This window comes from Alosa pseudoharengus, unplaced genomic scaffold, assembly GCF_046254945.1.
Source record: "Alosa pseudoharengus isolate Yale_2024_CS ecotype anadromous, Long Island Sound unplaced genomic scaffold, YU_APseudo_1.1 YU_APseudo_1.1_scf_14, whole genome shotgun sequence".
Lineage (NCBI taxonomy): Eukaryota > Metazoa > Chordata > Actinopteri > Clupeiformes > Clupeidae > Alosa > Alosa pseudoharengus.
In genome coordinates this window covers 10,955,648-10,981,863 of record NW_027468609.1, presented here as the reverse complement: position 1 = coordinate 10,981,863, position 26,216 = coordinate 10,955,648, and the positions used below count along the sequence as shown (strand labels likewise).

The 26,216-nt window shown below is 43.6% G+C and overlaps 2 protein-coding genes across 2 annotated transcripts; one reads left to right on the top strand and one right to left on the bottom strand.

Moving 5' to 3' along the window:
* Nucleotides 1–4,675: 4,675 nt before the first annotated feature.
* rhof (ras homolog family member F) lies at nt 4,676–13,428 on the top strand. Its single transcript, XM_076283844.1, has 5 exons — nt 4,676–5,084; nt 5,873–5,960; nt 8,652–8,761; nt 10,913–11,047; nt 12,392–13,428. Exons 1-5 carry the CDS (start codon nt 4,941–4,943, stop codon nt 12,554–12,556), a joined length of 642 nt encoding a protein of 213 aa, XP_076139959.1. The 5' UTR covers nt 4,676–4,940; the 3' UTR covers nt 12,557–13,428.
* Nucleotides 13,429–14,962: 1,534 nt separating this feature from the next.
* Nucleotides 14,963–25,660, bottom strand: tmem120b (transmembrane protein 120B). The gene is made up of 12 exons (XM_076283841.1): nt 25,551–25,660; nt 24,494–24,612; nt 23,334–23,450; nt 23,105–23,164; nt 22,888–22,983; nt 22,453–22,542; nt 22,067–22,132; nt 21,194–21,255; nt 20,866–20,958; nt 18,465–18,529; nt 17,643–17,711; nt 14,963–17,242 (listed from the first exon to the last, which is right to left on the bottom strand). The coding sequence occupies exons 1-12, from the start codon at nt 25,611–25,613 to the stop codon at nt 17,126–17,128; spliced, it is 1,017 nt and encodes a 338-aa protein (XP_076139956.1). The 5' UTR covers nt 25,614–25,660; the 3' UTR covers nt 14,963–17,125.
* Nucleotides 25,661–26,216: the final 556 nt, after the last annotated feature.

Here is a 26,216-nt window from a genome sequence, read left to right as displayed (position 1 = left end):
GAAAAACAGGCTACATTACAAAACAGTCAGGAAATAAAAAAAAATAATAATAATCTGGAATGAAGCAAAGCACCGTTTTTCAAACTTACTGGCAATTAAAATAACTGTAATCCTCGTGGGGAATGAGTAGGTTATGTAAATAAAGAAGAAAATAAAAATAAAAAAACCCAACAACAACTAAGGGCTAAGTTAATCTTCTAGAATTTTCTCCCTGTCGCCCCATGTCCATAGCGACCTTTGATATGAACTGTCGTTAAATGGCTTCTCTGCTGTTCTCTTTTCAAAATGGCTTCTTCACACACACATACACAAAGGAGATCATTATGTGCTCGAAAATAATGCTGCGCCATGGCTGGGCGAGGTTTACACGTTCGAAAACAAGAGCTAATTCACCCCCTACCCAGACTCTTTCATTCAGAGTAGAAGGAAATATGTCAATGAAGATCAAGATGGCTTCGTGTGTAATATCTGAAAACGTTATAGGAGGAGAAACCATAGGCTGGCAGAATCCTCTTGCATAGTTGTATGGGTCTGGCAGATCTAAATTCATTCTGGCGGAGAGTCGTTGTGAGCTGGGGAGGTTGGCTGCGTGCCATGCGTTGGAGACGACTGCACCCACGTAGCCATATAAGGTCGGGAAAACAATTTCGAACACAGTGCAGCATTTCAATCAGCTAACACAAAGGGGATACGGGCTTCTCTTGTGTTTTCTCATTTCCCCTTCAAGATGAGTCGGTGCAGTAATTCAAGGCTTTCGCCATGTACAGAAGATTGTTATCTGACAAGCAAGAAAATCCATTTTGTAGGGAAAAAGGAGACAGATGGATGGAGGCTTGTGCAATGTGGGGCTTACGTAAAACAGCACTCAGGTGATCTCCCTTGGTTACTGTTAGACAGCTACCGTGTGTGTGTTGTGGACAGCGTCGTGTTCATACCAGCAGCTTGTTTGTCTGTTTCTTTTGCACGCAATAGAATTCATTCATTGAGATTAGGGAGGGCCGGTGTGTTCATTGCTGCCTGCCGTACATACGTGAAACATTGGCAACTGTGATCTGCTAAACTGACCTTGGCTTCCCAGCTCTCCATTAGAAGCAAGGGTAAGAGCATTCCACAAGGCCATAATGACCAGAACCATCATGTATTCATTGTAGCTTTGTTCAGTGCAGACTTAGGCGCACAGTAGCTCCCGGTAAATATTAACCTAGACAACTGCATGGGACAAAAGGTCATGGTCCAAAACCCGTTCTTCAGCGAATATCTCAAAGGAAAGTGTGAACGTGTCCTATTGTAATGATTGGACCCAACAGACGGTGTAATCTACGTGTAGTTGGGTTCAAACCTGTGCCAACAGTATCACACAGACATGTTTACCTGCCTTTTCCACTTCCCCACTCTCTCCATGCAGAATGAGCGACTCGTCTCTGCCTCCCGCTGCCTTTGAAGCGGGTCGTAAGGCCGCTTTTGTGGAGCCGTAGTGTAAACTACTGTTTTATGAGCGAAACTGTTACTTATAGGCGACATATTTTGCTGGGATAACTTAACTCATCCATCAGAAAGGGGTTGGGATCGTGACCGCCACGCAGTCTTTTTCTGTATCTCTTGTTTTTAGCTAGCTGAGCCGGAGACATGGCAAACACGCTGCGCAAGTCTAACAGGAAAAGACTAGTGTGCCTAGACGTGCTGCTGCTGCTGTCAGGAGAAAAGGGGAACTGGATCTCTCTGGTCAAGAAACAAGATTGAATTGCTGCAGTGTTAGTCACAACCTTTTCAGTCGGTAATCGTGAGTAAATAGCTGAATCCCCCGTACAAAATAAACTTACAATATGTGTTTTTTGTATGATCACTTGTATTCACGTTCCATTACTATTTTTTGATAGGAAAATAAGCATTAATGGTTCTTTTGAAATAAAGCTTTATTGTTAATAGATAACCCGATGGAACTGGATCAATGCCAGCGATGCCATTTGATTCGGATGGAATTATCTGAGACATTTTTAGTTATTGTGAACTAGGTTGTGATTGGGGAAACTAGAAACTTATTTGCAGAACCAGGGACATGACAAGCATTTGTCTCGGTTAATTGAAGACGACACTGATGTGTCAAAAGCGGGCTATAAAACTACACGTCGATGGATTTTCAGAATATCCTGATTATTATGTAGAATGAATTGTAGTTTATATATAGCCATTGCAACAGGGAGAGTAGGCTACGCTATTTTGCACTAGTGGCAGGGGAAAATAGTCTATAATAGGCTACAATAAAATAGTCCTGTTGGCATTTTGGTTTGTTTAAAGTTGTATTGGGTAGTATTTCATTGTGTGTTTGTGTGTGTCGTCTCTCTCATCAAACCGTGGTCCACTTGAGGAAGATGTCTGGGTGGTTTGCTGCTGGCGATTTAAGGCCCTAGTACAGTCCAGCCACATCACGGCAGACAGCGGCCATTTTAGCCCCCTGTGTTGGGATAGATGGAGTGAGTGTGGGGATACATATATTTTTTTTACATTTAAAACATTTGCCAACGAGCTTAGGGACACAATAATTGTACATGGGCTGTCGGGGAAATTACTTCGCTTTTGTTGTAGATCTCTGCGTGGTTGGAGTCGGTTAAGATCCTGGACTTGGTCTGCAGGCTTTTAAATCTCTTTACTGTAAGCTACTTGAGAACAACAACAGCAGAAGGTAGGCTTTACGGATTGAAATGCAGGCTATTTTAAGGTCGTTGTAATCATAAACAAGTGCCATACACATTGCTGGCTCATCTGTGCTATAGCATGCAGAGTCAGTATTGTCAGCTGCTGTAGTTTCTCGTTTACAGACATAAGCAGCGAGCGTTTCAAGGGTGAGCAGCAGCTCGGTCATTTGTTCTGCGCAATAGCATTCTTTTGATCATTGGCAGGTCATTGCGGACTTAACGACGAATTGCAGACTATGATGGTCTAGGTTAATACTAGTTTACACTGTAAGCTACTCTTATGTTAATGGACATTTCTGTTTATCGCAGAAGAATGTGTCATTGAAATGATATGGTGCATACTCAGAAAATACTAGAAAGGCTGACTTGAACTGGTCGAAGGTAAAATCAATTTACATTAAGAAGCTTCAATTATGCCACGTTTACTTACATACTGGCTCATTTTGTTTTTATTTGTTTTATTGAAAAACTCTTAGCATTAGTACTTGTTAATTTTGACGAGGCATGTAAAAAATCCATCTCAGCTGTTAGTTGATCCTCTAGATGGCATTGAAAGCATGAGTGATCATGAAAGAAATGGGTCATGTCTTAAATAATGCCATTTCACATATTGCATTGTCCAGTTTTCCTTTTTTTTTCTTTGGCTTAGGGTTGAGACAGACATGGCAGGCAAAATATGTTATATAGTCTTTTAATTTAAAAACAATATATATATATTGTTGGAATAAGTATGTTGTTTGCATGAGGATGGGAGGGGTTGGTTAAGCTATTCTGTCCTTGTTCTGTTACATTGGATGGTACATATTAATAAATATAAAACATTAAGAAAATATTTGTCTCTGTGTTCACTTTTCTGTCACTGTGGAGGATTCTTCTATTAACCGTTAAGGACATCTGTTGGTGTTTATTTGGATTATATCTGGATTTATATACTTTAAAGTGTAATGTTACTCACTGAGTTAGTAAAACATTATACTGTTAAGGGGTGAGAAATACTCTTTTTACTAACATGGTTCTTTTATGTCGTACGTACCTGACAAACTGAGGAGTCAAGCTTTTGCCCTTGAACTTGAAAAATGTATGAAAATAATGTCTGGTTTGCTAAGAATAGGCAGGTTTTTCCTGGGAAAAGTAGGTGGGATTTCACACGCATCCAGTCATGCAGACCTTCGAGCCTTTGCATTTGCGTGTGATGACTTGTCAGTTATTCTGAAGAAGTGCTTTTGCCAGTCAGATCATGTGTATTTCTATCAGAGCACAAACCTATCCCATCAGGCTTCATCTTTTCATTAATATAGCGCATAAGATGAGCTCTACTATGGGGGCAATGTAATAAATTGCTAATTACAGTAGCCTTAATGGTGATTGAACACAGTTTTTATAGTGCATACTAGGGGTAATGCGCACTACACACACACACACACACACACACACACACACACGGAGCACTAGGCTAGAGACACACACCCTGTTTTATTGAGATGAGTGGGGATGGGTTGGATGAGGAAGTCCTTTACATGATCACACTCTTTAGATTACATTCACCCTCTTAGATTCTTATAATCATTGAAAGAACATATGTAACACTAGCTAGCTATGCTAAAAATCATTAGGACAGCAAATAAAGTTTTTGTCATTGACTACTCGGAAGCCCACTTGATTAGTACCATGTAGTATCCTGTAGTTTACCTGCAATTGTACTGACCCAGGGAAGGGTCTCCTCTCCATAGGTAAAACACAGACGTACAGAACACTACCTGAATCATGTCATGTCTCTATATGTGAGTCCACTGTTCTGTTCTGTGGTCTTTTCCTGCCCTCTTCTGATGCTTATGAGATGACAGCAGAGGGGAGGGAGAGAGAGAGATGGAAGGAGGGAGGGAGAGAGAGACATAGAGAGATGGAGGGAGGGGGAGGAAGTGGAGGAGGAGGCACTGGCAGTAGCAGCCGTGGAGGCATACGTCAGCCAGCTCTCTGCTCTCTCTCTGGAGCGTGTTGAGAAGAGTGTGACGAGGGGCGGTGGTGAGAGAGAGAGAGAGAGAGACGCAGGGGTGGGGTGAGGTGAGCGCCAGGCCGGATACTCACCTACAGACAGACAGACGTGCCGGGCACACAGGCTGACTGACAGGCTCCTCCAGAGACCTGCTGTATAGGGCCACAGAGTAAACTGCTACCAGAGAAGCAGAGCTGGACTGAGCTGGGGACTCCGCGGGCTCCATAGTGGGGGCTTCACCTGCGGGCCGGACCATGACACAGAACGGCTCGCCGGTGGCAGTGGCCAACGGAACCTCCAGGGTCAAGAGAGACGAGCTGAAGATCGTGATCGTGGGAGACGGAGGCTGTGGGAAGACCTCACTGCTCATGGTCTACGCCAAAGGAGACTTCCCAGAGGTAAGGAGGGCTCACAAACACACACACACACACACACACACACACACACAGCAGCCAGTGCTCTTACCGGTAATGTCTCTCACTCACTCACTGTGGCCTCCATGAGGTAAGTGATCAGGGTTTACTGGCCTTTGGAGGAGGCGAGGAGCTTCTTAATGAATCTTGAGTATGCCACACGCCACAGAGCACAGGAGGAAACAGAGGCACACAACTGTCATGTCAGTTTCAGGCTGGGTCCCTTTTCTCATTTGCTTTACCATGAAGTCAGCAGAAACCAAGGAAGGAACTGTTACTGCCGCGTGTTGTGCAAATTTATTTAAATGACGATCTCAGATGCTTCCTGCTTTATTTCTGAAACGATATGGGTTTGAAATTGGACGCACCATCATATCAAGCTGTTTCATACCTGGTTTAGATTTGCACTCTGCCTTGTTTTTCCCCTATAATTAAGACAGGATGTGAACCTAACACTTGTCAGTAGTGTTTCATCCTATTTCATGTCCTTCTATACGAGTTGCTGTTCCTATAAAGTTAAACTCTTTGTTCCTGCACACAATAATGTCTCACTATGACCCCTGTTCATGTCATGTGAAACATAATAGGTGTGGTGTCATTTCAATGGAGAAGAGGTTGTTTCAAACAAAGAGGTTGTTGAATAGAGACCACACGATGGCCTAAAAACATAGTTGCAACGTGCTTTTCACTAACCACATTCACTTGTTAACTTATAAGTCTCTTTTAGAAATCTCACTAAGTAGAAAACATTCATATCTATTTTTTTCTTTCAGAAATATGCCCCGTCTGTGTTTGAGAAGTACGTTACCACGGTGTCCCTTGGTGGGAAGGAGATTCAGCTCAACCTGTACGACACGGCAGGTAGGTGTGGTGGCGGTCGGCCGACCTGTCTGGGAACACACGTTTGTGTGGTCCATGCCTCAGTGATTAAGCATTTGGCAGCCTTACAGCACAAGGGCGTTTTCACAGACTAATTGGAGCATTTGGTGTGTGTGCGTAAAAGAGAGTATGACAAAATATCACACACAGAATTAGAGTGTTTGTGTGTGTGTGTGTGTGTGATAATATTTTGTTTTATTCAAAGACTTTGATTTTGGAGCCTCAATAGGCACAACACCAATGAGAGAGAGAGAAAAAAGGAGAGAGGGAGAGAGAGAGGAGAGCAGGGTGTGGAGGGTGCTGCCGGTGTATCAGCCATGCTTGAGGTGGGACACCCAGCACAATACCTGGGCCTGCTGGACTTTGATCAGGGGAGGGTGGATAAACGGAGGCCACAGGGGAATTTAAACTCTCCGCCTGCTCCTCATTAAAGGAGACTGAGGAACAACAAAAGCTCTGTTAGAAGTCAACAGTGCCAATCAATGGATCAATGATGTGTTGTTCCAACCAAAGAAAGGGCCCTCAGAACTCTCGACCTTCAGTTGATTGAAGTCAATGACAAATGTGACTTTTTCAGGACATCGGTTTACTTTTACATACCCACCTGTAGAGTGACGCAGCACTTTTTGATATTGTTAACAATATTATTAACATGCATATTCTAGTACATGTGACTGTCAAGTCTGCTGAAATCAGTTCTTAGAATGGTTTATGGCTTTTCCGCCTAACAGGAAGTGAGATGCGTGCATTGAGAACTCTGCTCTTGCAGGATGTGGTAGTGGTTACTAACCTAACCTACATTTGATGGCTCTTGTATGGATTTATAACCATACAAAACTCCCTGAAAGACAGTATAGAGCCTTCTGTCCACAGCTGTGCTGCTGACGTCACTTAAAATTGGTGCAGATAGCTCATAAGTCTCCTGGTTTTAGTATGGGTCAGATGCTGCTGTCCTTTAGTAAAAGCCAGGGGGAAAAGGGGAGGAAAGATGAGTAATTCTTTCTGTGTTGTATGTAGTTTTCTTTAGTTGGCATATCAACCATGCTTTTTTTACACCCACTCCCTTGAACCTAAGGTGGCTAAATTAATCTCACACAGTTATGCTGAAAGATTGATCAGATAAGCAAGAAGAAACTGTGTAGGCTATTCTAATGAGGAAGTAAAAATGAGCACTTACAATAGGTGGGACCTTTATCAGGGATAAGTCAATATTTAGACACTGGCCTTCCGCATTCTTAATGTGATATAAAACACATTACATTTAAAGTCTCCAATCAGCTTCAATCAGCATGGACCCAAATATAACAAATGTAGGAAGCTGCGTTAGCACCTGAGAAGGAAAAATACCTCAAACTCATTGGGAGAGTGTGTGGATGGCCTGTTGGGTGGTATGAAATGGCTATTTCACTTGACTACACTTGTCTGTCCCCATGGCACACACACACACTCACACAACACACACACACCCCACACACACACACACTCTCTCTCTCTCTCTCTCTCACACACACACACACACACACCAAACGCTCCTCTGCAGCTTATCTGTGTGCGACTGTCGTCAGAGGCCTCTCTGCTACACAGGAAGAGGAAGTGCTCGGCAGGATGTGGTTTGGTGCGTTGTCTCTTGCGTTGTGTCTCATGTGTTCTGAAATGTTCTTTGCTCGTTCATTCGGCAAGAGTGTAGAATGGAGCTTAGTGGAGTCGCACGAACAGGACAGATTCCTCCAGCCAGCCACTCCCTACACACACACACACACACACACACACACACACACACATACACACACACACACACACACACTTGCCCATATGCACACACAAACACACACACACACACATACACACACACTTGCCCATATGCACACACAAACACACACACACACACACACTGCACATACACTGCACATACACTCACACACACATACTGCACATACACACTCACACACACACACACACACACACACACACACACACACACACACACACACACTTCCCTATATGCACACACACACACACACACACACACACACACATACTCCTGTGTCTGCAGGCTGCTTAACAGCATAATGTTTACTCCCTGATAATAATATGTGTCATAATGTGCCAAACTAGCAGCCCTGAAGCCAAGACAGCCTCCATGCCCATCACAAACATGCAGGCATCACAATATAAACCAGTGAAGCATGGCCATAACTCCCAGACATGTACACTATGCTTCACAAGAAAAGCATGACACATGATGTCAGATGAACTGTGTGGATCTGAGGGTGGAGTGCAAATTAAGATCTGTGTCTTTACATGCCACCTCAGATACTGCCATTTTACATTGTAACATTGCATTTTAGATTTGGTCATTGCATTAGATGGTAGAGTGCAAAGCAAATAGGTGTTTCAATAGTTTCACAGAGTCAACATTTGTTTTTACATGCCAGCTCTGATGGAATTGTGTGATTGCATTTTAGATTGTGTCATTGCATTTTAGATTGTGTCATTGCATGAGTTTTTTTGTTATGTTGACACACACTCCAGTTGACAATTTGGACTCCAGTTGGAAATTACATCAATGTATATTTACAAAAACAAAAAAAAAGTGCAATTTCCTATCTGACTATGCGTGAGTGTGTTGTTTGCTGGACATCCTATGACCTTTGACATGTTCCCCTCTTTCAGGGCAAGAGGACTACGATCGCCTGAGGCCTCTATCCTATCAAAATGCAGACATGGTGCTGGTGTGCTATGATGTGATGAACCCCACCAGTTACGACAACGTCATGATCAAGGTACACTCAGACAACACGGCATGATATACGCACAGACAAGGTACACTCACACAACACAACATGATATATAGACAAGGTACACTCAGACAACACAACATGATATATATATATATAGACAAGGTACACTCAGACAACACAACATGATATAGACAAGGTACACTCAGACAACACAACATGATATATATATAGACAAGGTACACTCAGACAACACAACATGATATATATATAGACAAGGTACACTCAGACAACACAACATGATATAGACAAGGTACACTCAGACAACACAACATGATATATGCACTGACAAGATACACTCACACAACACAACATGATATATATATAGACAAGGTACACTCAGACAACACAACATGATATATATATATAGACAAGGTACACTCAGACAACACAACATGATATATATATAGACAAGGTACACTCACACAACACAACATGATATAGACAAGGTACACTCAGACAACACAACATGATATATGCACTGACAAGGTACACTCACACAACACAACATGATATATATATATATATATAGACAAGGTACACTCAGACAACACAACATGATATAGACAAGGTACACTCAGACAACACAACATGATATATGCACTGACAAGGTACACTCACACAACACAACATGATATATATATAGACAAGGTACACTCAGACAACACAACATGATATAGACAAGGTACACTCAGACAACACAACATGATATATATATATAGACAAGGTACACTCAGACAACACAACATGATATAGACAAGGTACACTCACACAACACAACATTATATATGCACTGACAAGATACACTCACACAACACAACATGATATATATATAGACAAGGTACACTCAGACAACACAACATGATATATATATATAGACAAGGTACACTCAGACAACACAACATGATATAGACAAGGTACACTCAGACAACACAACATTATATATATATAGACAAGGTACACTCACAAAACACGGCATGATATACACACAGACAAGGTACACTCAGACAACAAGGCATGATATACGCACAGACAATACAGTCATCTTTTAATGAAGTGATAGAGAGATAGAAGGAGAGAGTGAATCTGCATGTATGTGAGAGAGAAAGAGAGAGAGAGAGAGAGAGAATGGGAGAGACAGAAGTGAATATCTAGTGCTCGTAGTGAGTCCAAAAGGCCTTTTAACACGACATGAGATACAGGTGTGTGTGTGTGTGTGTGTGTGTGGTAGGGTGGGGTGGCAAAGACAACAGAGTGGCAGTGTCTGGCCGTGACCAGCACTTGGGAGCCACACAGTCACGGGTCACGGAGCAGGAATGCACCATCTTTAGAGAAACTGAACACACACTCGCCATGGCCTCAACACTGTTAACATGCACACACACAGCACAGAGACTGCACACACACACACACACACACACACACATAGAGCCTCAGAGACAATGAACATATTCATGCCCAGAATACACACACACACACACACACACACACACACACACACACACACACACACACACACACACACACACACACACACACACACATATATCTACAGCTTCGGAAACAATGAACACACTCAGGCCTGAAACACACCTTACACACACACAGGCTCACAGAAAATGAGAAAAACACTCAGGGTATGCCTAGCAACAAATATACAATCCATGCATAAAGAACACACACACGCATGCACACACTCACACATACACACACACACACACACACACACACACACACACACAATCCACACAATCCACACATGATCACCACACTCCCCCACAGCACAGCCAATGCTAAGGGAGGTGCCCATGCCCTTTGGATCAGTGCCAAAACAGGATGGTGGTCAGTTAAGAGTTAGCTTGCGTCTGAGGGGCTGCCTAGTGCTTAGGCAGAAAGGATGCCTGCTTTATTCTGATATACCAGCACCCCTTCCTGATAAGCTGGAATATACATACACACACACACACACACACACACACACACACACACACACACACACACACACACACACATACACATACACACACACACCTCTCCAAATACAGAAAACAGCATTACAGAGGCATTGCTGCTATTTTTCAGTAAATAATCTAATTTGTCAGTATAATTATGTCAGTATTATGATGTCTCTCTTAGTGGTACCCCGAGGTCCATCACTTCTGCCGAGATGTTCCTCTCATTCTGATTGGATGCAAGACAGATCTCAGGAAAGACAAGGAGTACACCAGGAAGCTCAAGGCCTCCGGTCTGGCCCCCATCACGTACACGCAGGTAACCGCTTACATCACACAAGGCAGAAGTCCCAGCACGGTGGCAGTATTATTGTGTTATCATTGTCGTTTCACGCTACCGCTGGGGAGAAATGCCATTTCCGTGCTCCATAAATAGTATAAGTACATATATACTCTTTTGATCCCGTGAGGGAAATTTGGTCTCTGCATTTATCCCAATCCGTGAATTAGTGAAACACACTCAGCACACAGAGAACACACAGTGAGGTGAAGCACACACTAATCCCGACGCAGTGAGCTGCCTGCTACAGTGGCGCTCGGGGAGCAGTGAGGGGTTAGGTGCCTTGCTCAAGGGCACTTCAGCCGTTCCTACTGGTCAGGGTTTGAACCGGCAAACCCTCCGGTTACAAGTCCGAAGCCCTAACCAGTAGGCCACGGCTGCCCCTAATATGTCTTTTACTGACAGCAAAATTGATAATAGATTTGACTTTCACTTATATTCCATACAGCTGTTCTATACATCTCCAGTGTCCAGGTAGTGGTGTACTGCTCTGGGGTAATCCGGGTCCTACAGTCTGAGCGAGGGCATCAGTGGAAGGCCTCACGTGAGACATTTGCTCAACAAAACTGAGGCAGTGACAAAAATGGCATACTGACAAAAATATGCTACATTTCAATTGAATGTAAAGTGACATAGCATGAATGCGTATTTTTGACCCGCGGCCCTCCACCTAGATACATGTCTAGGCCCCCCCCCCCCCCCCCCCAGGCAGCCGAGGAGACGGGGCATTCCATAACTGCGTGTTCTTTCCCCCAAGGCCACTGTCCAGGGCCCCTGTCTCATGGCCAGTAGTTAGTCAGCAATTAGATCCTGTCTGGGTGGCCTGCGCTGGTGACCCCACTGCATCAAGGCTACGTTTTAGGCATCTTTACAGCTTTGGTATGCTTCCGTTATCTGTGCATGGTTTGGACTTGGTGCATGACCAGAGTGTGTGTGTGTGTGTGTGTGTGTGTGCGTGTGTTATTGTCAGTGCTTGTGGTGTGAGTGTAAGGATTTACTGGTGTGTGAAATAACCTGTGGATAACCGATGTGTGTGTGAAGTGGAAAGGATTTAGTGACGTGTGTGTGTGTGTGTGTGTGTGTGTGTGTGTGTGTGTGTGTGTGTAGTGACCAGTGCATGATCTCTGTGTGTTTGTGTATGTGTGTAAGTGTGTATGTGTGTGTGTGTAGTGCCCAGTGCATGATCTATGTGCGTGTGCGTGTGCGTGTGCGTGTGCGTGTGTGTAGTGCCCAGTGCATGATCTCTGTGTGTGTAAGTGTGTGTGTGTGTGTAGTGAGTGACCAGTAGATGACCAGTGTGTGCTTCTATACTCCGGTGTGCAGGGGGACGAGACTCGGCAGCAGATCCAGGCTGACCTCTATCTCGAGTGTTCTGCCAAGTACCGCGAGAACGTGGAGGACATCTTCTGCGAGGCCACCAAGAAAGCACTGGCCATCCGCCGCAAGAACAGGCAGAAGAAGAAGAGGAAGAACTGTTCTATCCTGTGATGGAACCATGATCACATGGAACCATAAAGAGCCAAAGGACATGTTCTCATGCTAATAGCTCAACGTTTAATGCACACAGACTTTTGCAAAGCACCCATGTGCTTGTTGACAAATCATGTGCATAGGTACTTGCATAGTATATTTGATCAGTTATTTTTTGACATGTCTCTCAGGATTTGTATTAGAGAAAACCTTGCTGTTATGATGCTGCCCTGTACAGTGCGTGTTGACACTCTGAGGTCTTATGGTGTTATGATGTTGAGATGCTCAGGCTTTCTGTGGTTGGGTTTATAAATGACCATGCAGCGGAGGTCTTTCTGTGGTTGGGTTTATAAATGACCATGCAGCGGAGGGTCACTTCTGCTTGCAGATCTCACAGCTGCACAACCTTTCACTCTCACAGAAGAGCTTGATGCAAGGAAGGAGGAGGAGAAGAGGAGTGCAGAGGTGCTAGAGCCTTCGTCTACCACACAGGGAACTCTGGGATATCTGCCACACAGGGAAGTCTGGGATATCTGCCCCACAGGGAACTCTGGGATATCTGCCACACAGGGAACTCTGGGAAGTCTGCTGGGTCTCATATGTTTATGCTGCTAGTACCAGAGAATGGGGTGTGTGTGGGCAGCCCATACAATAGACTCATTACTTACATGAGTAGAGTTCTCTGTAGGATCACACTTGTGTCGAACTGGTAGCATCTGAAACTGATGGGTACGTTAATTGCACAAACTGTGTCTAGGACAATAACCACTTCTTTCACTCCAAAATTCATTTTTATTTTATTTTGCACAACCCACAGCAGACAGCAGATTGAATGCTTACTTTTTTGTTTGTTGTTTTTTTTTTTAGATAATAAAAGGATTTTGTACATATGAAGGCTCAGCTTCACAGGTTATGTAGGGCGTCAAAGTGCTTTGCAGGCTTCACCGCGACATACCTTCCAGTTGATTTGAGCTTGTCACCATAACGACGGTGGTGGAAGTGACAGGCTTTGGTGAGCGCCATAATGGAATGTCTGAGAGGGTTAGTCCCACACTCAAACCCCGCCCAAAGCCATCCTCAGCATTTACAACACATGTCTTTTAACACATGTCTGGAAAGAGTGCTATTAAGGCACTGGAAGGCATTCTGTTGTCACTCTACCCTAGTTAAGTACCACCCTTTCCCAGAAGTCAGCTGTGGAAGAACTGTGGAGATGGTAAATGCAGTTATACTGCCTCCTACTGGGCATTATACCACACAACATAAATGGCTGAAATACAGTATGTATCCAGTGTGACTGTAATACCAGGGGGAAACATTAGGGGATAATCTGATAAAGCTGACGGTGAAGGTATCAAACACTACATAAGGCTGGTCATAATGGCACACACATAACAAGGTCAAGTTCCTTCAATTAAGGCTATGACAGACTGCATGTGGCCTATACACTCAAATACATAATCACACACTGTTCAAACACACACACACACTCACTATTACAAATGTCTGAGTTTCAGTCTCATTGTTTTCTCTGGTCTTCTAGTAGAGCAGCTTTGTAACCCTCTAATAATGGGTTTGGATAAATGAACAATAGAATGTTAATTTATCCAAGACAACAAACCGTTTCTGCAGAAATAGCCAGATCTGACAGCCAACCATATGCTGAAAGTAAGTAAGTCGTTTACGTGAAATAATTCTAATTTGAAGTTTTCTTAAAGTATTTCATTGCCTCAAATGATTTGTTTTAATCACTTCCCGTGGCCCCGATTATTCAAAACAACTACAGGATAAGGATAATTTCATATATTATGATTCATCAACGCAAAACCCAGGTGATTCCATTAAGTTCTTAATACATCGCTGCACATCACAAATACAGGGCAAAGGAGTGCTCCATGGTGAAACAGAGCTATTGCATAATGCGGTCCAATAACCACTCATTGGTAAATCCTGAATGAGGGACACTGCTTCTTTATCCAGTCTTCAGCACGGCTGCATTCCTCTAGGAGAGTGCGATCCAAACATCAAAGAGGATTACCCTCCACCAGCTCATTCTTATACACGCCTGAGCCTTGGGCTGAGTTGGAGATGCACAAAGCACTGTCTGAGTGTTCACCAAAAGACTACATTGTGAAGCTCAAGAGACATTCTGTTCAGCAGCCTTAAGATGAATTATGTCTTCAGATGAATAATGGCTTTGATGAGTAACAGTGAATGATATGCAGAAAGCTTCCCTTTTGGAAAGACTGGGAAATCTGAGGTGTGAAAACTGCATTCTGGTATGTAGTAGGCTGCTGGTAACCTACACATGAGTCTGTGTTAACGAGCTGAGCTCAGCAGGAGCTCCCCCTAGTGGCCAAACATGTGGTGACACTCCAAGCCTGGAGGTAAAACGAGGCTAAAAGAGCAAAGTCACTACACAAGTTTCTGATCCAAATTGCTTTATTCTGATGACCAGCAATGTACAGTGAATGTGTGAATGCAAGAAGACCTGAAAAACAAACAAACAAAACAAACAAACACCTTTCATTCTGCATTCAGTTCCAGTTTCTAGGCTTGGGTTGTAGGCACAGATTGCAGTCTTTACTGGGGAAAGCAGAAGGCCTGAAGACAATGGCAGTGACCACACACACACACACACACACACACGCACACGCACACACACAAGCCAAAGTATAGCATGTTGTGGTGTAATGACAATGGTGTCACAACGTACAACTTCTTGCTTGTGTTTTACTCATCATGCGTAAGCAACTACGTATATAAAACTCTTTCCCACAAACAGTATTTCAGAAACATATTCAGTGACCTACTTATTTATTTTACATCATCAGGATGCTTGCTTTGAAGTCTGAGAGGAGCTTGCTTGGATGGCGGGGGGGGGGGGGGGGGGGGGTGTCCACCTAGATCCACGAAGGGCTGCTACCCTGTCACATTTTCATCATCATAATCATCACCATTTTGTCTGTACCATCAACACTACTTGGACATGGCCAACAGTCGTTGCTTGAAGTTACAAAGCGTTTAGTGACAGACCCCTCCAGCTGTCCTAAACCATTACAGTAGCTGTGCGAGCAGCAAAACATGGTTTCACAGTACGTGATTACATCACATCAAAGCAGCCCACAACAGAAGGGAGGCAGACTGAAGAGAAGCCTGCAGCAAGAGAGACCTGCAGCAAGAGAGGCCTGCAGCAAGAGAGACCTACAGCAAGAGCCAGAATCTTTTGTTCTGCCAGTAAATTTCACAATCAATCAAACTCAATTGCGATTGTTTTAGTCAATTTGACTTAATCTTGCATTTCTGCATTACTTGCGGAAGGGGCAGCATCAATGGCAGGACCAGAGTGTAAACTGTATCAGTGTAACAAGAGTGCAGTTCACTACATAACAGGGCCGAGAACTGCATAATTCCGCTCGGAATATTCCCAGTGGTCATAATTCAATGCATAGTCTGGGCCTCCCAGCACTGCACTGAGACATGGCAGATTCATACTACTCCTAGTGTTTTTATTTGTTTAGTGCTAAGTGGCATTGTCAAACTCCTCCCTAAAGCAGTGGGGTGTAAACTACTCCAGAGATAATCCCTGTCTTAGACTGAGGGCCAATCCACATGAGAACATGGTGTATGTCAGGATAGACATCATGGAATGAGGGAACTGCATGAGTGTGTGTGCGAGTGTGTGTGTGAGTGTGTGTGTGTGTGTGTGTGTGTGTGTGTGTGTGTGTGTGTTTGGGGGGGGGGGGGGGGGGCACACATCCAGCCAAAAGAATAAGAGGTTGCAACGGTGGTGCTGTTCGCCATGTAGTTGTGTGTGTGTCTGCACTTATAGGTCTTGGACACACTCTCTCTCTCTCTCTCTGGCTGGACCTCTCAAAAGCAGCAGTGTAAAGAAACGAGGCATTCAGCACTTCAGGGTTTTCCCTTTAGAAGATCTCTACAATGTTCCTTCTTCTACAACTCTGGCTCTTCTCAACCGTGAACATCACCACCATCTTCCATCTTCTTCCCTCGGAGTTGAGGTGAGCTCCCATGAAGTGTCCGTGCGCAAAATGGAAAACACACAAAACACACACACAGAACACAAACTCCTGAATGCATGCACTTAGTTGTCCCATCCAATTCCCCATCAGAACTGGACGTCCCCTGGACAGTACCGGACCTACCCCACACAGCAGCATCTGCCTACACAAGAACCACAGCCACGAACCGACCCGCTTAGTGTTTTCGTTGCATGTAAACAAGTAAACCAGATGAGGAAAACAAACCAACAAACAAACAAACAAAAAAAGAAACCACAGTAAAGCACAGCTGCCTTGAGACCTGTGGACTTAGTGTCCCTACTGAGCCCCCGTACCCCACAATGCCCCTCTTCAAAACCCTCCAACCTCTTTCCCCTAAAGTCTTGAATGAATTGTGTGCGTCAGGGTGCGATGACCACTCAGTTTTGTTTTTGTACTGGCCACTCTGCTTGCTCTCCCAGCGTTCCTCACCAACCCCCCACCCCCCCAAACACCGAGCCCACATCTTCATCCTCCTCCATCAACAGCCTCCTCCCCAAACACCGACCCCACATCTTCATCCGCCTCATTCTGCCTTCTGCAGCTTCTCTTTGTTCTTCTGAATCTTCTGATGGACCACTTTGAGCGTCGTGAGAAAGTTCCCCAGGAACAGCACCATGAATGTCAGGCCCAGCATGAACACCTGCAGGCGGGCGGCGCACACACACACACACACACACACACACACACACACACACACACACACACACACACACACACACACACACACACACACACACACACACACACACACACACACACACACACACACACACACACACACACACACACACACACACACACACACACACACACACACACACACACACACACACACACACACACACACACACACACACACACACAGAAGTCATTCCTGCTTTCATTTTGAATACAAGTGGAGCTCTGAACAGAAGTCACACCTCAACGATCACTGACAAAGACAACAGGTATGAAGATGAGGAAATTGCCATTATAAATGTCAACCTGTTGGCTTGGTGCTCTAAAAGCAAATCAACCTGGACTGGAAACCCAACCCTTACCTGCCATTCCTTGCAGTCCTCATGGTTTGCCAGCGTAAATAGGGTAATTGCGTTGTACAACTGCCAAAACTAACGAGGAAGAGAAAGAGAGAGAGAAAACATGTCACGTCCCAGCCTTGAAAATCACCCCCTCCTCAAACCTTGTGACAAAGTAAACCTGATTGTTATTAATGGTTAATTAACAGTGTGTGTATGTATGTGTGTGTATATATATATATATACACACACATACATATACACACACACACGGCTCTTCCTGCTGTGTGTACTGCACGTGCTTGTAGCCCTCACAGGAGTCATCTGGAATGTGGTGATGTAACAAAGATTCTGCTGTGTTAGTTCCAAGAGGTGGTTCATCAGTTCTAAAGAATCTTTTTGGTTAGTTCTCTCTGGTCGTGTGAGCTCCTCAGCTCTTAGGTCTGTATGCATCAGATGCACCATGAAAGTATATTTGAAGCGCTTTCATGAAAATGTGGCAGAAGGAAATTATGAGACGGTGCCACTGTTTTATGCAAATAAAAAAACAGATGTTCTCATTATCAAGGGAGGAGTTGTGGGAGCTGTAGGATCAAAACATTCTGCTGTGAGGGAAACTTTATACCTTATGCCAATCAGATGTTAATGAGTGCTAGACTCTTTCTTAGGCTAATGAAAGCTAGCGAAGGCTACTGAAAGCCAAGCACAGGTGCTAAGATTCTTTCTAAGGCTACTGAAAGCCAAGCCCAGGTGCTAAGATTATTCCCAAGGCTACTGGAAACCGAGCCCAGGTGTTAAGATTCTTCCCAAGGCTACTGGAAGCCAAACACAGGTGCTAAGACTCACATGGCCAAAGAAGAGGAAGGGGAGCAAGAAGGTGAGTCCTCTCCACATCCACGACTGAAAGCCCTCTGAGGAGATGAGAACACACACACACACACACACACACACACACACACACACACACACACACACACACACACACACACACACACACACACACACACACACACACACACACACACACACACACACACACACACACACACACACACACACACACACACACACACACACACACACACACACACACACACACACACACACACACCATTAAAGCAATAGTTGATAGTTTTGCCCCCTGGTGTCAGACGGTTCTCAGTTCGTCAAAAACGGACTAAACGGGTCATGAAAAGGGTCCTACTGGATTAATAATGTTACATAGTGCAATATCAAGCGTTCCATGCGTACATTGCCAATGTCAGAGACTTAATTTTCCATATTATAAGTCAGCGTAGAATCAGTTTGAAGCTGTTATTTGAAGGGAAAACAACAGCATTGTTTTGCTTAAAATAAACTAGATGTACCGCATAGCGGTACAAAATATGACCACTGGCAATTTGTCTCCATTCCTACTCCATCCCCTACTCTTGCAACTTTTGTGCATGTAAATGAGTGTGCATGTGTGTTTGCTTTTGTGTACTGCATACATGTGCTGTGTCCTCTGTGCGTGTGTGTATATGTGTATGTATGTGTGTGTTTCTAAAAATAGAACGCATAAAAATACACTCATCTCGTTTTTACAGACATGTTGCACACTCATAGTCTAAAGTGCTGAGTGAGATGAGTGAGATGCGTGAGACCTGAGTGAGACCTGAGTGAGATGCGTGAGAACTGAGTGAGACCTGAATGAGACGCGTGAGACCTGAGTGAGATCTAATGAGATCTGAGACCTGAGTGAGATGCGTGAGACCTGAGTAAGACCTGAGTGAGATGCGTGTGAACTTCTTTTCTCATGCCATTCCCCATTACTGTGAGGATTAAGGCATAAGCGACAGAGCTCAGTGTATGAGTGAGCTAAGTCAGCTCTCTACGAGCCCTAACTCTGCATGCCTCTCTGGGGCCTCTGCAGCCAAACACAGACAGCTGCACAGCAGACAAACGTTGACATTTATTTTTTTTCCCCCTTGTCGCACAACGTCGCCCGACACTAAGGGTCGTGATTGCTACAAGGCGCTGAATTTTACTAACATTCCATGGTCTCACATCACTGCGCCACTGCTAGTCTTTTTCCCTTCAGTCTGAACACTCCCTGACTCTGTAGCTCTTCTACGCATGGCTGTGTGAGCTTGTTGCTCAACACTAACCCTGACTATAACTCTTCTATGCATGGCTTTGGGGGCCCAATCTGGCAGCTCTACCCTGAGGCCCCCTGGCTGGATGGAAAGGAGGGGGGGAGGGAGCATGTCAGCTGACACAGCATGAAGGACATACAACAACTCTGACGCTCACTCTCCTAAAGGTGTCCAAAAACACCCCAAAAGGCAGAGCAATTCACTAGGGAAATTTACGGGCTAACAGCTGACAGCATGTCAGTGCACGCAGATAGAATCTCTAGAAGCAGGCCACGCAGTCCAGTCATGACTGGCACCACAAAGCAGGAACAGAGGAGGAGAGGACATTTACAGCAGAGCCATTTCTGAAGCATTGTCCAGTTGACTGTCCGTCTGTTGTTACAGACAGAAGTCCATTGGAATCAGTGCAGCACTTTAGACTATGACATGTCTGTAAAAACGAGATGAGTGTATTTTTATGCGTTAGTTCTATTTTAGACACACACACACACACACACGTGGCAAGGCAAATTCATTCACCTATGTTTCACTCTGGCCTCCATAATCCGCTTGCTTTGTAAATCCTCAGCAAGTGTGAAACCAAAGATCCTAAAGCTCCGCTTTTAACCCTCTCTGGTGAAACAATTGCGCCATTGTTAGTTAGGAACACTTTCTTTGACTGGGACTGGGGTCAGTGACAGTCAGACCCAAAGCTGCATGGACTGGACTCCGTTATAAATCAGACAGACTCCTGTCCCAAGACTCAAGTGTTATTCTGTATTATTCTGGATCTCTAACCACCGGTCACTTTAGTTTGTGCCACTTTGTGGCTGTTTGCAACCTTATATCATAAGAGAATGTGTGTTTATGCTATATTAATGTGATTCTGTATGGCATGTAGGTTGTTGTAGATATATTATATCATAAGAGGATATGCGTTTATGCTGTATTAATGTGATTCTGTGTGGTATGCACTGTAGGTTGTTGTAGATGTATTATATGTATGTGTCATGTAGATGTCTTTTGTGGACGTTTGGTCATGAGCACACATAGGCTAAACTCCAACAACTACACAACTACTACCAAGTTGTACGGCAGTGAAAAAAGTACTGAGGAATTGAATCTCCTCTTACCCACGGTCAAGTCCAGCTGGTTCCTCTCCCCTAAAGCCCGCAGCCGATACAGACAGCCACTCTGGTAGTAGTACTGAAGAAACTGTAAAAAACCTGAAGCACACGCGATGAACCATTAATCACTAATTACTTAACTAATTAATTAACACGACCAATCATCAACACATGCCCCCGCCCCCATTAATGTATTTTAGCTTTTAAAAAAGTAGACTTAATATGGCAGTCAGATTTACTCTGGTGAGCAATGATGAAGATAAGTCACAACATCTGAAGAATGGAAAGCCTTTCTGTGGGAACTAGACAGAATGACTGTTTCAACTGGACTTACTCTGATAGATAGAGAAAGCCAGGAACTGACTTCGGAACATCTGATACATTGAGCCCTCTGGCCTGGGACACAAACACAGAGAGCAAGTTCATTCCTTAGTTCACTTTTGTAGTGATGACAACCTACTCAAGATCCAGACACTGCTAGGGAAACCCTGTAACAAACATAACAGATTAACTGGCCATTGCACTGTAAATACAAAGGGATTTTGAAATTTCAACTTGGGGATCAATAAAGTAAGTATCTATCTATCTATCTATCTATCTATCTATCTAGATGACGATATGTGAGACTGTTCACCAATGACAACTCTATTGACAGGCTCGGTGACATTGTGAACACGGGTATCCACTGCAGTGCAGAAATGACTCCTCTATGGACAGACTAAGGGACACTAAACATGTGAGCAAAGAGACACTGCCTTGTGTAAATAACTACTCTACAGGCTAACTGAGAGTTAAAGGAAAGGTATAGAGAAGGGAGAGAACAACCACCTGGCCTGGAACCGTGGTCTGGGGTGACTAACCCTGCAGCCAGGCTCGTTGGTATGGCAGTCAGACAGCATACTTAACCGTAGTGACAACCAGACCACTTAGCCCTAATCACACAAGGTGTGGACACAGGTAGACACTGCAGTGGACATATGGCTCTCTGGACAGACTGTCGTGGCAGTCTATGTGTAAGGCCTAGGCTTCCCCAGGTCCGCAACTGAAGCGCTCCATTTGCGGTGCGTGAAAATAATCTTAGAAGGCTGATCAATTTTTTTCAAACCTATTCGTCACCATCACGTCTGGTGTAGCCAGTTCCATTGATTATAGTGGAAGCCAATTGTTGCGGCAGATACGCTAAAGGGGTGAGAACACTTCTACGTACCAGGTCAACATGACCCCCGACAGGAAGGTAGAGACATAGTGATGTAACACCCACCATCCTTTGATTCTGAGAAGCACACAAACCACACATAAGCCTCCAATGGCAACATGACACAGATAAAGCACATTATGGGCTGTATCTTTACCAAAAGATTTAGACTACAGAAAGTATTTTATAGTTTATAAAAAATAAAAAGATTAGATAAATGAGGTATCGATTATTGCTCAGAGATTTCATAGAGATAAATGAATGCAGTAACAAGGGACAGAATTCATCACACAACAAATCCCGTGACACAGGACGCTGGAGACCCCTGAGCAACACTATCGGTGCATGAGCAACAACATGCACAAATATGAGAAACGTGCAAGAGGACAAACACTCACCGTGACCCATTACTCATCAGAATACTCTCCCTTATCGTCAGTGTGCAATAATACCAAACAAGTAAAAAATTGAAGATTTCATCTGTGACACTGGGGGGGAAGAAAGATAATCATGTTTTGTGAACGTATAGTAAGCAGACAGTCGACTTCCTGATATAAACAAATTTCCATTAATGTCCATTCACACTTCCAATGACACGACAACTGTTATCGCTACAGTTTCAAATATCGCTGTAGCGGATAACATCCACACTGTTCACCATCACAATAATGACATGAGGAACAACATCATTAGGCATCACTTCATCAGAGCGGTTGTGTGAGCAATAGAAACACTGATGGCAATTATCCAATTTGAAAGGCATCACATTAATGGTAAACATTTAAAAACATGACATTAAAAGGAAATCAGATAGTAGAAAACAAACTGCTCACCGATAGTTGAAAAAGAAGAGACAGGCCATGGCACCAAACATCAGAATAATAGTCAGGTAAAGTTTGAACTTCTCATATTCATCTTTATAGGCAAACCTAATCCAGGAAAGTAGGCAATGGGGAAAAAAATGCAACACTTGAAACATGAACCCAAAGAGTTGTGGATATAAAATATGGAAGATAGCGGAAGTGAAATAACTCATAAAGTGAACATTACTTAGCCTGATTGCTGAGAAGAGTTACATTCACATTTCCCAAGACCAAATTTAAGTACAATCTGTGGGGATAAACATAGATAAACACACGTGTTATACGTCAGCAAAAATAACATGTGGAGAAACGCACCTGTGTGCATACGTACAAGCACGCACGCACGCGCTTCAAAACAGATAATGTAAAACACATTGATTCAATCTTGTGGTTTATTTTCACAGGCATATACTTACCCATTCTTCTTTGGCAAATATGCTTCCATATCAAAGAAGACATGTTGTTTGTCTTTGATTTGGCTTTCTATGTCCTTTAGCTGTTCAGATTGTTTCTCATCAGATGTCAAAGCGCATCTGCCAATCACAACAACAATAGCATCAGGACAGTGCACCAACACCAGTGCATTCAGTCCAAGTAAATATACGGTAAAATTCAGAAACATGTCTGTCAAACAAGTCTGGAAGACTACTAAATCAAAAGACCGGCAAAGTCTTTCTAAAGTCTTAAGAGTCACAGGAATGGGCCAAGCATTATTCTCAATACTATACATGTATATTTGACCAGCAATGAGAATACTGCTTGTTCCATGCATTTGACACTAAAGACTTGAAACACTGCCCGTCTTTCAAAGTAGGTTACACAAATAAATTGTAATGCCATGCCCATGGTGGAGGATCTACTAGTAGGTAAGTACAGTAGGTAGTAGGTAGATAAGTAAGTAGGGCCTCTTCATATCGGATAGACCACATTCAAGATTAATTTATTGTTACTCTCTCTTGTTGTTGTTGTCTCATTACACTTGTATAAGGAGATTACAATTATTGGGCTTTCAGCTCCTCTTAAGCTGATGAGCTGGGCGGTGTCCCTCATTAATGTGATTCTGGCAAGTTCCCATTGATATTGGTCAACAATTTATTTTCTGGAGAACTTTAATCATCAGTAGGCAAATCGCCATGATCATCCAATCAGAATAAATGGAACTGGTTATGTGGTTGCCCATTAACATTGTTAAAAAAGTTACCACATGCATCCTCACCTTTAGAGCAGTAAACAAGAAGAACATTGCATGCAAATATTACACTTGTGTTGTGTTGTGCTGATGCTGTTGTGCTGATGCTGTTGTGTTGTGTTGTGTTATGTTGTGTTGATGCTGATGTGTTGATGCAAACATTAGGCTAATGGTGTGCGTGTTGTGTGGTGTGGTGTGGTGTGTTGAGGTGTGTTGATGCTGATGTGTTGATGCAAACATTAGGCTAATGTTGTGTGTGTTGTGTGGTGTGGTGTGTTTTTGGTGTGTTAATGCTGATGTGTTGATGCAAACTTGTAAGTTGTGTTGTGCTGATGCTGATGTGTTGTGTTGTTGGTGATGTGTTGATGCTGATGTGTTGATGCATACTTGTGCAAACTGTGCTTGAGGTCCTTAAGGCCTTTCCTCTGCTTGCTAATGGCACTGCTGCATATCGCCTGGAGACTGGTAAGTTCATCCAGCTTCTGTCGGTACACCTTATGCGTTTCCTGAAAACAAAAAGGGACAGAATGATGAAGCAATAATTAATAATAAATTGGTCTGCATATAATATATTCTACAAACACTGAGATGCAGGTGTTTAACCTGCAACTTGCATCATACACTCATCTGATTAAAAAACAACAACAAAAAAGCCATGCTGTGGGCTTGCTGGATCAAACCCACTAAAAAACACATCCACTCAATATCCTGAAGGTATACCCTAGCTGACTTGATCATAGAGCAGAGGACCCAGCCATCGTTTCGAGTAAACAACAACTCACTCTTACGACCTGTTACTCCCCCGACAAGACCAGACGTGCTCACCTGACTACACAAACCAATGAGGCAGTGTCAGACCTTAACTCTTCACTGGAAAGCTAAACCTAGAGTAACCTGGCTTTAGCTCAGCTCACAAAGCTGTCTACCTCATTTCAGTGCATGCATCTATTTAAAGAAAGATGGACTATAAGCCATCCCTGCAATAACACACCTGCTGTTAATCATGCATAAATGTGCAAATGATTTTAGACACTCTCGGCAAGTCAGACTGCTATCTAGCTAACTGGGCTATTAGCTATTGCTAGCTCTCCTGCCAGTTGTCAAATAGGTGAGTATCGGACTGTCAGAGCAAAATGGGATAAAGGTGAATTTTAAAACAACTGCACCTTGTTACCATAAAACGGCATATCTAGTTATATGGACAACCAAACACCAGTAAACCCACCAGGAATGTTTGTTGGGAAGACAAGGTAGCCCAGTGGGACATTAGCCAACCACTCGTAGGCTGTCTACCAACAATAGGAATATGATAACCTTGTAGCTAGCTAGCTAGAAAACTGCAACAGCTCTAAAGCAATGCCCACGTTACTCCAAGCACATAGCAAGACACGGCCGCCTTGCACTCAACAAAAGACGAAAGTTATATACGTAAGCAACTCCTCACCTGTAATTGCTGATATTCTTTCTCGATTTCGTCCCATTCAGTTTGACACTTCTCCAGTGCCATCGTCCCCCGTTTCCCTTAGCTCTCCTTGCCTCACACCACCGTGGACCACAGCGGTGACTGGCTGTCTTAACGCTGCCCAATGGCGCATGCGTGTTGATCGGATACAATTTCTCTCATCCCAATTCTTAGCCATCACAATCAGCAACTGTCTCCAATGCGAGGACAGTGTTACATAAGTGTTTCACTTCTGTGAGCTGAGCTGTGTCTGGTACTATCAACTCCTTCGGGGTAGAATACGTAGCCTACCCTTTCTATACAACTGTTTTCACACTTGAATGTATTGAAATCAACAACAATTACTCTAGCATAGAAAATAAAGAAACTATAACAAGGTAAAGGTATAACTTATTATTTTGCATTTACTATGTGATTATTTGAAATCGAAAATCACATGAAGTGAAACATAATTATGTGCTTTCCACACTTGGTATTAACATCTGGGCAACTGGCAGATCAACTGATATTTTCTCAGCTGTAAAAATAAAAGTACTCTCCAGAGGTTGGACTGGAGTGACTCTGAAATGACCATCATCAGGTCTCAGAGACAGGTGCAAAGATTTTAGAACATGGAAAACAGAAACGTTGTAGCCCATGCTCTGTGCA